At 35.2% G+C, this 10,357-nt stretch overlaps 3 protein-coding genes across 6 annotated transcripts in view; 2 read left to right on the top strand and 1 right to left on the bottom strand.

The window, feature by feature from the left end:
• LOC105453436 (chymotrypsin-1-like) overlaps window positions 1–969 on the top strand; it is a 3,887-nt gene extending 2,918 nt beyond the window's left edge. The window contains exon 4 of the mRNA XM_011695396.1: window positions 911–969. Coding sequence (XP_011693698.1) covers window positions 911–969 — 59 coding nt within the window. The remainder of the gene's footprint in view (window positions 1–910) is intronic.
• Window positions 970–1,143: 174 nt separating this feature from the next.
• LOC105453413 (serine/threonine-protein kinase fused) lies at window positions 1,144–5,599 on the top strand. 3 transcript variants are annotated; one of them, XM_011695354.1, is made up of 9 exons: window positions 1,144–1,535; window positions 1,616–1,729; window positions 1,806–1,951; window positions 2,021–2,200; window positions 3,211–3,355; window positions 3,518–3,711; window positions 3,788–4,983; window positions 5,060–5,244; window positions 5,335–5,599. In XM_011695354.1, exons 1-9 carry the CDS (start codon window positions 1,401–1,403, stop codon window positions 5,383–5,385), a joined length of 2,346 nt encoding a protein of 781 aa, XP_011693656.1. In that variant the 5' UTR covers window positions 1,144–1,400; the 3' UTR covers window positions 5,386–5,599. The 3 variants fall into 3 exon arrangements, with proteins under 3 accessions (XP_011693656.1, XP_011693657.1, XP_011693658.1); XM_011695355.1 differs by lacking the exon at window positions 5,335–5,599 and having other exon boundaries at window positions 5,050–5,140; XM_011695356.1 differs by lacking the exon at window positions 1,144–1,535 and having other exon boundaries at window positions 1,639–1,729; window positions 1,822–1,951.
• Window positions 5,600–5,655: 56 nt separating this feature from the next.
• Window positions 5,656–7,467, bottom strand: LOC105453414 (zinc metalloproteinase nas-15). 2 transcript variants are annotated; one of them, XM_011695359.1, is made up of 5 exons: window positions 7,301–7,467; window positions 6,954–7,133; window positions 6,329–6,631; window positions 5,923–6,056; window positions 5,656–5,845 (listed from the first exon to the last, which is right to left on the bottom strand). In XM_011695359.1, exons 1-5 carry the CDS (start codon window positions 7,452–7,454, stop codon window positions 5,681–5,683), a joined length of 936 nt encoding a protein of 311 aa, XP_011693661.1. In that variant the 5' UTR covers window positions 7,455–7,467; the 3' UTR covers window positions 5,656–5,680. The 2 variants fall into 2 exon arrangements, with proteins under 2 accessions (XP_011693661.1, XP_011693660.1); XM_011695358.1 differs by having other exon boundaries at window positions 5,676–6,056.
• Between the last annotated feature and the right edge of the window lie 2,890 nt (window positions 7,468–10,357).

Raw genomic sequence — 10,357 nt, 5'->3', positions numbered from 1 at the left:
CGTGTGCTCTTCCGATCTATTAAGAATGCAACCAGAGAATTTTTCTTACTGAAATGGTAGTTTTTTTTACATAAATGTTAAATTATATGTATTTATTAAATGAATAAATATATAGTCTACTAGACTGTCTACATAGATGACTTTTACAATAGTTTACGTTTAGTTGTCTACACGTAAATGTAGAGTATTATATTTTACGTGTAGATGCCCTGAGTAAAACTGAGCTATCATGCCAATGGATGTGTGATAACTGCGATAAAATTATACATAATATTACGATAATGCTGTCCCTAAAATATTTTTATTGAAATTAAATAGAAAGATTTGAATAAAACATACGTATTTTGCACAAAGTAAATCATTTTTTTAATTCTATATATTCACACTTATATGCACGTTGTCAATCAACGTATTATAAAATCAATTATAGCATCATACTTCAGTAATGATTTCGTAATGAAATAATGAAATATATTCGAAACCAAGAACATATATAATATATAAATTAATTTATAAACAATTAAACAAAGTAATTATTTTGTTATTGTAAAATAAAATTTAGTGATACAACGTACTGTAAATAGCAAATCTTATTCCTGATGTATTTTGAATATTAATTTATTTTAATGGAATTTTGAATTTAAGACGTGATTGTATCTTAAATTAATGGTATAATTTTCTTGTTACATTCTAATGTAATTGCCGGTCATTCGGTGTTTACCACCATGATCGTTTCTTAACCGAAGGTGAGACAAGGACAGACAGAGATTGATTGATTGTCTTTATCTAACTAACGTATACTCCTGCCATCTCAGACTCAAACCACATTTATTTTTAACATTTTCTCAGCTATGATTTTAATATTTTTAATAATTTTATCAAGTGTTAAAAAATGGATATAACTACATAGTTCTCAATTCAAAAATGGATGAATTGGCGGGATATGTCTATGGTCCACAAATAGTGTGAGAAGGAAGATCGTTAGGTTTCTTCTCCTTTACTAACGTACACGCGCGCAGCGTACATTAGTAAAGGACAAGAAACCTTACGATTTTCTCTCTCTTTCCCTCTCACACAATTATGGTATGGATGCCCCTTCTACCAGAAAACCCAGCCAATGTAGAAGCTATCTTATATGTCTATATGGTTCTGATGGTCCCACGAAGAAGGCCGCCATGATCCCTCTCAGTATTTGGCAAACTAAACAGTTGAAGACAGTTCAAGACGGCTTTTTTTTGTTTTCGCTTACATTTAATTTATAATTGTTTATATAATTGACATTCATGCATTTAGTTATCGATATTTAACTCTCAACACGTCACGGAGTTTCCTTTTCTGTCATGCGCACATATAAAAGGCGCATTTTTTGACATTTTTGACACCTTCAGTATCTCAACAAAATGAGGAAATACGAAACCTTTAAAAGGAAGAAATATGAAATCCTGCAGCCTATCGGCGAGGGATCTTTTGGGCAAGTGTACAAAGCAAGAAAGCGTTCAGACGGTGAAATCGTGGCTTTTAAAATGATAAGAAAGGTATATTGCCTATGAAACAAGGAGAGATAAAGAATTTGTATTGCTTTATGACTAACGACTCCGATATGTTTTCCCTGCAGTGTGGCAGATCAAACAAGGAGCTCAACAGTCTACGTCAAGAATGCAATATTCAGCGTTTTTTGCAGCATCCAAATATCGTGCAGATGATAGATTCATTCGAAACAGAAAATGAAGTATGTATATCGGATTTTAATTACATTCATAAGTAAAGCATATATTTTTAGATATTCTATAAAATATCTGATTTAGATCGTGGTTGTAACAGAATACGCAGATAAGGAATTGTACCACATACTCGCCAAGGAAGGTAGATTGTCCGAGGAGAGGGCACAAGTAATAGCTTGCGATTTGGTGTCTGCCCTTTATTACCTCCATTCAAATCGGGTGATGCACAGGTTTGTATGCAATTGCAGACAAAAATGGTTTATAATATACAATTGTAAAAATTGTGTTAATATTATTAGAGATCTCAAGCCACAAAATGTTCTCCTGGAAGCAAATGGTATAGCGAAACTGTGCGATTTTGGATTTGCTCGTAGCATGAGCACTGGTACTCATGTACTCACTTCAATCAAAGGTACGCCATTGTACATGGCTCCAGAACTCATAGAGGAACATCCATATGATCACAATGCTGATTTGTGGTAAATTTGTGCGCAATCACATAAATATATAAATATATATTACACAGTGTGACAAAAAAAAAACACTTTTTTTTCTCTCCGAAGTGCGATAATACGTGTTTCGTGAAGATTTTTTCGCGCTGAATTCAATGCCGTTAGCAGAATTTGCCTAGCACATCCAGATTTTGAATAAATTGAAATAAAAAAGAGAAAAAATATGTTTTTAGCTACTTTTTTGCGGCAAAAAGAAAACTGGTTTCTAAATAAACTCAACGGCATCTGAAAGTTTAACTTAAGAGCTTTCAAACGAACTTTAATGTACGATCGTGCGATCATCAAGTTGTTTCTTCATCAAGTTGTAGCTGTTTAAATTTTACATTTTTTGCAACATTCTGTTTTGGCGTCAGCTCACATATATAGATGTGAATTTTGATCAGCCGTATGTATTGTCAGCCGTATATGTTGCTTGAGAAGCGCTTTCGTTTCAATAATTCTTCTATTTTGAATACTATAAAAATGTATAATAGCATATGTATTCTAATTCTTCATAAAACATACACATACGACAGAGAGTATTTAGAGTTAAATACTGTGGAAGTGACGAATCACGGGGTCCTAATCTCTGCGTAAAACGCACATGCCATGTATAAATACGTATTTATTTTTCTTGTAAATTTTACAGAAAGTCTAAAATTTAAATAGTCATAACTTGATGAAAAAGAAGTCGTACGATGAACCGAAGTTTATTTGAAAGTTCTTGAATTATATTTTCAGATGCCATTGAGATTTATTTAGAAACTATAAGTTTTCTTTTCCTACAAAAAAATGTTAAATGTGGTCAATCTTCTTTCATTCCAATTTATTCGAAACGTGTTAAGAAATTTCTGCTAAAGGTATCGAATCGTGTTCAGCACGAAAAAAATCTTCGGGAAATCTATTATCGTACTTCGGAAAGAATTTTATTGTAACACATTTGTGTTATGATTTATATTATGTAGAAAATGTATCTCAAAAGTAATTTTACATTTTAGGTCTTTAGGCTGCATTATTTACGAATTAGTGGTAGGTGCTCCTCCATTTCAAACTAACTCAATCTTGCACCTGGTTAAGTTGATCAGATTTGAAGCAATAAAGTGGCCAGATTTCATATCTCCAATTTGCAAGAGCTTCTTACAGGTAAAAATATTGTAGTATTTGTATTGATAAAACTTTTGCACTCGTATATTATACGTTTATTACACATATAGAGATTCATTAATTTGCGAGAAGATGTATTATTATGTTATTCATAAATATTATATAATAGTGAATTGTCAAAACAAACTATTTTAATTTCAGGGTTTACTTCAGAAAGACCCTTCTCAACGATTAACTTGGCCGAATCTTCTCCAACATCCGTTTGTCAAGGATCGAATTATAATAGTAGGTAGCACTGTACCGACTCCATTTACAGATCCGTTATCTGCAAGCCAAGAAAGAGAAAAGCAGCAACAATTACAAAGTTTAGCAATGCGTAGTGCAAAACAATCCAAGTATAGTAATTGTTCCTTTCTTTTTTAAAGAAAGTGTATAGTATATACGCGAATAATTAATTTTTTTTTCGTGCAGGGTTGCAGAGAAAGCAATAAAAAAATTACAAGAACAGGAAAGAAGAAATTACGAGTATCGACAACGAACATGTATCTCGCAACCGGGCTATCTAATGTCCCCTGCTTATTGTCATCATATGATAAACCACTGTCAAGCATTACGTCGCAGTGAGCCAAGTGGCACTGATTCTAGCGCCAGTATCGATGTACTCTTAGGAAATCTCAGTCTCAGGGCGTCTCTGAGAAGTGATCTTTTAGCTGCAGATCACGCTCTATGCCAGAGTGACTGTCCGCATAGCGCAGACGCGCAGCACAATTTCCCAATGCAAGACGATCACTCGAAACCTGTTCAAACGCAAACGGATGATAGTCATTCCATACGACAATTGAATAAGGAAATATATCACACTAATGCTCAAGGTGATGGACTCAATGTAGGCCAGCAAATCGAAAAATCTTCACACGTAGATCAAACTACGCATGGCGATGGTGACTGCAAACAGAGCTGCTTGAGCATTGATTACGAACGGGAATTTGGTGAGAGAAACCTGGCTGAAAAACACATGAGATTGCCAGATTGGGATCCGAGGGCGGTGGAAAGGCCCATCGAAAACGAAGAATGGATTGCGTTCTTACAAAGATCAATGGAAGAAGTTATGGAGGGTGAAATTGATTCATTGCTGCAGCAGAATTGCGTCTCGGTGTTTGTTTCCCCTTTACGAAATCCAGCAGCCGGTTGTCGAGTTGTCGAATACGTAACTTGTTTATTATCATTGCCGTTTACCGTATCAGTCAGTAAGGAGAATCTCAAGAAGATCGAACGGGTTTATTTGGACGTGAGAGTAGTACCAAATCTCGTTTACGCCATAAAGCTGTTGATGTCGGAACGTTCCGATAACGAGTTGAATGCGACGAATACAGGGAACATGAGAACGAGATCGGCATCCTCTTTATCCGCCGATGAACTTCAAGCACTCGAATGCGCGATGCTAGTTCTCTGTAGATTGGTTTACATTGAGAATCAATTTCTCATGCAGTTTTGCGACGCTATTTACATTGTGAATGGAATGCCATTTCTGCAGCAACTGCTAACTTTAGAAAAAAGGAAGGCAAGAGTCGTTGCAGATCTCGTTGCTATTTTAAATAACGTTTTACGATCTCAACCTGAGAATGCCGAGCTTGTGGAACAAGTCGTGCTGCGTACAAAAACACCCGGTGAGCCGACTGTAAATTATTTCCCGCGTTGCCGCATTAATTTTAATGTAATGAATTTACATGAAGTTTCTTGAAGGAGCTTCGGTGGAGCAGCTTAACAAACTTCTCAATCATCGACAAAGTGTCTTACGAGCAAGGACATGCACTATGATCAGATTGCTGGGTAGATTTTGCTGCAGAGCGTTACAGCAGATCTGGAACAAGTCATTGAGAGATCTTATAGAGGGTTTAATCGAGGATGAAGATGAACATGTCCGACACGTAAGTTAATACAGTATTTTTACGCGATTTTATATAATATATAATAAATATAAGTATATATTTATATAATATATATAAATATTATTTTAGGCGGCGGAGGAGGCTGTAAATGAATTGAAACAACTAACGTATTACAGTTAGAATTGTAATACCGGTTAAGTGCCTTAGGATGAAATAAGCAGATTGTTAGAGACCAGTTTTCAATGTTATTGTTGCTCAATAAGTCTTACGATGCCTCAAGATTAAATACTTTATTTTTGGATAGACTGATAATTATACTTAAGAGATGAAATATTTATAATATTTTTATATATTCATTTATAAAATGATAAATGTGCACTTTAATCTAAAAAAACACGACGATGTGCTATATTTGCAGATATACCCATGCTTAATTATTATACATTCTAGAATCCGATTATTTAAAAATATGAATTTAATCGAATATCCATTCTAGAGAAATCTCTTCGAAAGACTCAGAGGAATTGCTGCCGTTTCCTTCTGGTTTACGATCGCCACATTGCTCTTTGTACATTGCTCGTACCTTGGCCACGTCCTTTTCGCTGAGTCCGTCTCGCTGACCAAGTTGCACCTTCTCTTTCTGCGAAATAGCATAAACGTACATTGAGAGCAAACCGAAATCAATAGGAATATTGCGAGTGCGCGCACGATTATTACCTTCGGCGTAATAGTAGGTTCTCCATTCCTGGAGAACGCGTGGGAGCTGTAGTGCATGACACTCTTGTAATCATAGCCGATACCATAATCGGTGACAGTGCGATTGTCATACTTGTTGAAGTTATGCTCCTTACCTGCAAAAGTTCATTAAAATTTTATTCATGCATTATACAAGAGCGTTCATCCTAAGAATACGTCAGTTGACACCGTTTTGACTCGGATACGAATAGTGTTTGAGCGTTGTTTAATAAATGGCGTTCAAAGTTTACTTTAAATACTCGTGAAAAATTGTTGCAATAATTAATCAAAGTACACGATCATTTTTTTATGACTAAAGAGACAAGAAATTAATAATGTCAATTGATTACCTCACAAACATAATGTTATCATTATTAGCTGTACGTACCCGACTTGATATTCTCCCAATGTATCGTGACCCACTCGTCTCGGTCCGCGGCGCTCTGCTGATGGTAAAAGCCTAAGGCGTGCATAAGCTCGTGCACGACAACACCGTGATGAATGCATCCTGGATTCTGTAGATTCAATACCTGTCCGTGACCGTGGCGACCCACCAAGGACCAGCATCCTGACTTTTTCGCTTGTATCGTCACATAATCGTCGTCGCTATCCTTGTAAGGCCGAAAACGCAAGCAGGTTCTCTCATGGTACTCCTGCATGGCTTCTTTTATCAATTCGATTTGATCTCGATCTGCGAATGACGTGAATGTTAATGACTAATATCGAATTAAAACTGAGTTTTTAAGAGTTTATGTAAAACGAATTACTAAAAATTCAACAGCGGATTTTTAACATCTGAGTTTAAACAAATTTATTTTGCTTCTTTTTAGTTTTACTTTTGAAAAAAGACAACGATGCAGATAATCCAATTAAAATAGAAATTAATCAACATTAGCAAATTTGGTCGTAAATCTAAATGTAATGGATGATATCTGTGATATTAATTAGAAATATTTATGGCAATACTATACTTATACTTTATTATCACAATTATATATAAGAAGAAAAATTACCAAAGTCATCTTCTTGTATAAAATAGGGCACGACACCGCCGGGCCATCGTGCTGTAGCGTCTAAAAGACCATTTTTCCACGTTGGACTATCCGGATGAATCATTATATCACCTTCGTGTAAACCGCTCAATTCCCAAACATTTTCCAGATTATTTGGACTCCAAGATTTTATGTTACTAGCTGCAAAAGAAAAAGGAGAGTGATAATGACAGATTTTGATGAAGCGCTTTTCGATATTACACTTATTGTGAATAAAATCGATCTTGAGTAAAAAAATCAATTTTTATTTTATATATTCACAATAGCTGCAAATTTGTCAAAAATGAAATTGTCAGTAATTTAATTACCAATTTCCTCATGATTGTGATCGCGATCGAAGACTCCATCGAACCGAGGCTCGGGCGGTATAGCGCGACCGTGGGATCCACGATGACTTTTGGCTGGTAATCCCGAAGTGACGCTGATCGCTACAAATAATAAGATTATTCGCGTTGAGGCCATTGTTTGCCCTGAACTAGAGCACCACTGCAGATCTGACACTGCAGGGTACCGTTCCTTTCCTTATATACGAAATCCTTATCCACCATAGCACGCTCACCAGCGGAATTTGTTTAGACACCAGATATGCAAATACGAAGATTATCTCAGGGGATTTGTAAAGTAAAAGGCGTGCAGCTCCGGAATGTGGACGTCTTTTCTCGGCTTTTCTGTAGCGTTAGTTTCAGCGTCTGAGATGTCAATAATTATTGTCATCTTTCGCGTTACTTGTCGAGTTTGAGAATCATTTAAGTCAAAAATAAAAATTATATAATCGCGGATGTAGCCTGAATATAAATTACGCAGCTTATCTTTCCGCTGATTGTTGCGACCTAATAGCGCCAGAAAATAGGTCCCATGGTAAGCTCCGGTTAAAATTATCACGGCATGTTATTATGGTGTACATTGAGACGATACATTTGCATAGAGGAAGGAAACTACGTATACACGAAGTAAATACAAATTAAGTTTTATTCAGCTATCTCGATATGTATAGAAAAAATTTTAAATACTTTTTCCTGTGTAAAAGACATATTTTTTCAACTTTTGTATACGTAATAACACATTTTTAAATTAGATAATTTGATGATTAAACTTAAACCATCATTTTTTTTCAAAAAAGATTAAATAAAAAATGAAATTTTATTAACAAGAAGTTTCATTATTATATTTTTTAAAATCCTTAATTATCAATTAAATTTCTTAGATATATAATTAAATACATTTTTAATTTATAGTTGAAGATGTTAAATATATTTTAAAATCCTAAGTTATAGAATTATAAGATAGTTTAATATTTCAAGAAAATGTATTGTTGACTTAATGTCTAAATGAATATCATAAGCAATATGTGATATTCTGTACTAAATCTTTTTTTTAAAATAATCTATAAAAAAAAGTTTATCTGCAATTAATAGCTTCTAACATAGAAAAGCAGATACTTAATTTTAGCTGTTTTGCATCGAAATAACCCATGTAACTTTTACTCTTTACATAGCTGCATCTATCATAGAATATCTTTCATTTCTGATCAGGTACGAAAAATATGGCATGATTTTTCTTCTTTCACTCGTTCGACAGATTATTTATCGCCGTTCTGAAAACGAACGGCACGGTAGATTCGACAAAGTAACGTCGAGAAGAAGGCGCCTGATCGGATCTCCGGCCTCGAGGCGACGACGATCCACGGATGTGGGTCAAAATGATTCGGTAGCCGGCCGCGTAATTCAGTACATCGGTATATTATCTCCGAATCATTCCGTGCCTTTCCCTCCGGACCCCTCTGTCTCCGCCGCGCGTCCGAGACCCGTCCGCAGCCTCGCGTCTTCACTCGGAGGCCCGGACACATTCGAGGCGAGAAAAAAAGGCGTGCAATTATAACAGCACGAAATTAACGATAGCGATTTCGTGACCGCGCGCGTTAATGCACGAAAATGGCGTTGGTAATAAAAATCGCACAATACACATACATAAGTTATACACATCTAATAGCCACTCTGTCATAAGTTAGAATTAGAGAACACAAGAATTAGAGAGTTATCCTAACGTGAAGAAAGCGGACGATATTCAAAATACATCATCGATCATTTGTAGATAGTTATGGGAAAATAAATATTCAAATAGAATGCAATCTGCATGAAACAATGATGCCTGTAAATAGTTTTGGCATAGATTAATTGTTAGATTTTAATTTAAAAAATTACTTCACGTTTTAAGAGTTCTTCAAAATAATATCAATCTACTTGTCAGTTTTTCAAACTGTAATTATTATTATATATTTATTGTAGCATTTCATTGTAGTATTATACATGCTGTATACAGTTAATGCAAAAATATACCTATCTAACTTTTATTTAACGATGCGATGTTTTAACATCATCTTTAAATTAAATAAATATATTTTAGATCAGAAACAAAGTTAATTGAGTGCTAAACACGAGGTGAAGATATTTATGTATGTATTACATTTCTTATCTCTACTTGTGCTATTATCTAGAAATCTTCTCAGCATTTCTCATTTCGTTATTATATTTAATATAATTTGCATGTACATTGATAAACTTATTATTCACCAACTAGCAATTCATGTTGATTTTATTTATCTTTATCTAAGAAATAAACGAAAAACAAGGCTAGATCTCTCAAAGGAGTATTTCGAAGGAACCAGAAAATTTCGAAAAGAAATACTTCGCGTTTACTTTAGAAATGTACAAGTCAAAGTATCGAAGCATTTGCAGAAGGGGAAAACGAAAACGACGTTTGCTTTAGAAATGTACGAGACAAAATAACGAAGGTACGTTTCTAAAGCGAACGTGTTTGTCTTTCCCTTCCGCATGGGTCTCGGACAAAATTGTCGCGTGATTCGCGAGCGTCCGCACGATCGACTCGCGAACCGGTCTAGACGTTCATTAGATAAAAGCTCCGTTTTAACGTGCGGGTATACAAACACGCCGCGTACGCAGAGTCGCGCCCAAAAATCTCGCAAGTAGGGAATCGAAGGCAAGGCCAACGACCACGCGTTCCAGATTCGGAGAAGCCTCCTCGTAGCCTAAATTCTAACCGGACATCTTGAAACCGCAAACGAACAAGAATGACTTTTTCATGTTCCCTATTGATTATAGCTCGCACTCCACATATGAGTTTTCATTTTCTTTTCTACTTCTTTTCTTAAATCATGTTCCCCGCCTCGCCCACCTCCATGTCTGTCTATAATATTTTCTATTATGTCTGTTAATTATTTCTATCTTTGTTCTCTCTTTCTCCTCGTCTTAGGCTGATTTTCCTAGGATTTTCTTTTCCTTTTGCAAGACACTTTTTCTCACAAAAATCGAATTAGGACTTTTAGTCAATTTGCCCATTAATCAAAA

Source organism: Wasmannia auropunctata, unplaced genomic scaffold (genome assembly GCF_000956235.1).
Source record: "Wasmannia auropunctata unplaced genomic scaffold, wasmannia.A_1.0 LD336000.1, whole genome shotgun sequence".
NCBI lineage: Eukaryota > Metazoa > Arthropoda > Insecta > Hymenoptera > Formicidae > Wasmannia > Wasmannia auropunctata.
This window is presented reverse-complemented; position numbering and strand designations above follow the sequence as displayed.

Excerpts from the sequence above, each read along its gene's own strand:
- LOC105453413 (XM_011695354.1), top strand. The coding sequence starts at position 1,401 with ATGAGGAAATACGAAACCTTTAAAAGGAAGAAATATGAAATCCTGCAG. Across the intron at positions 1,536-1,615 it reads CTTTTAAAATGATAAGAAAG|TGTGGCAGATCAAACAAGGA; the intron begins GTATATTGCCTA and ends TTTTCCCTGCAG. Across the intron at positions 3,712-3,787 it reads CGTAGTGCAAAACAATCCAA|GGTTGCAGAGAAAGCAATAA; the intron begins GTATAGTAATTG and ends TTTTTCGTGCAG.
- LOC105453414 (XM_011695358.1), bottom strand. The coding sequence starts at position 7,454 with ATGGCCTCAACGCGAATAATCTTATTATTTGTAGCGATCAGCGTCACT. Across the intron at positions 6,632-6,953 it reads TATACAAGAAGATGACTTTG|ATCGAGATCAAATCGAATTG; the intron begins GTAATTTTTCTT and ends CGTCATTCGCAG. Across the intron at positions 6,057-6,328 it reads TTGGGAGAATATCAAGTCGG|GTAAGGAGCATAACTTCAAC; the intron begins GTACGTACAGCT and ends GAACTTTTGCAG.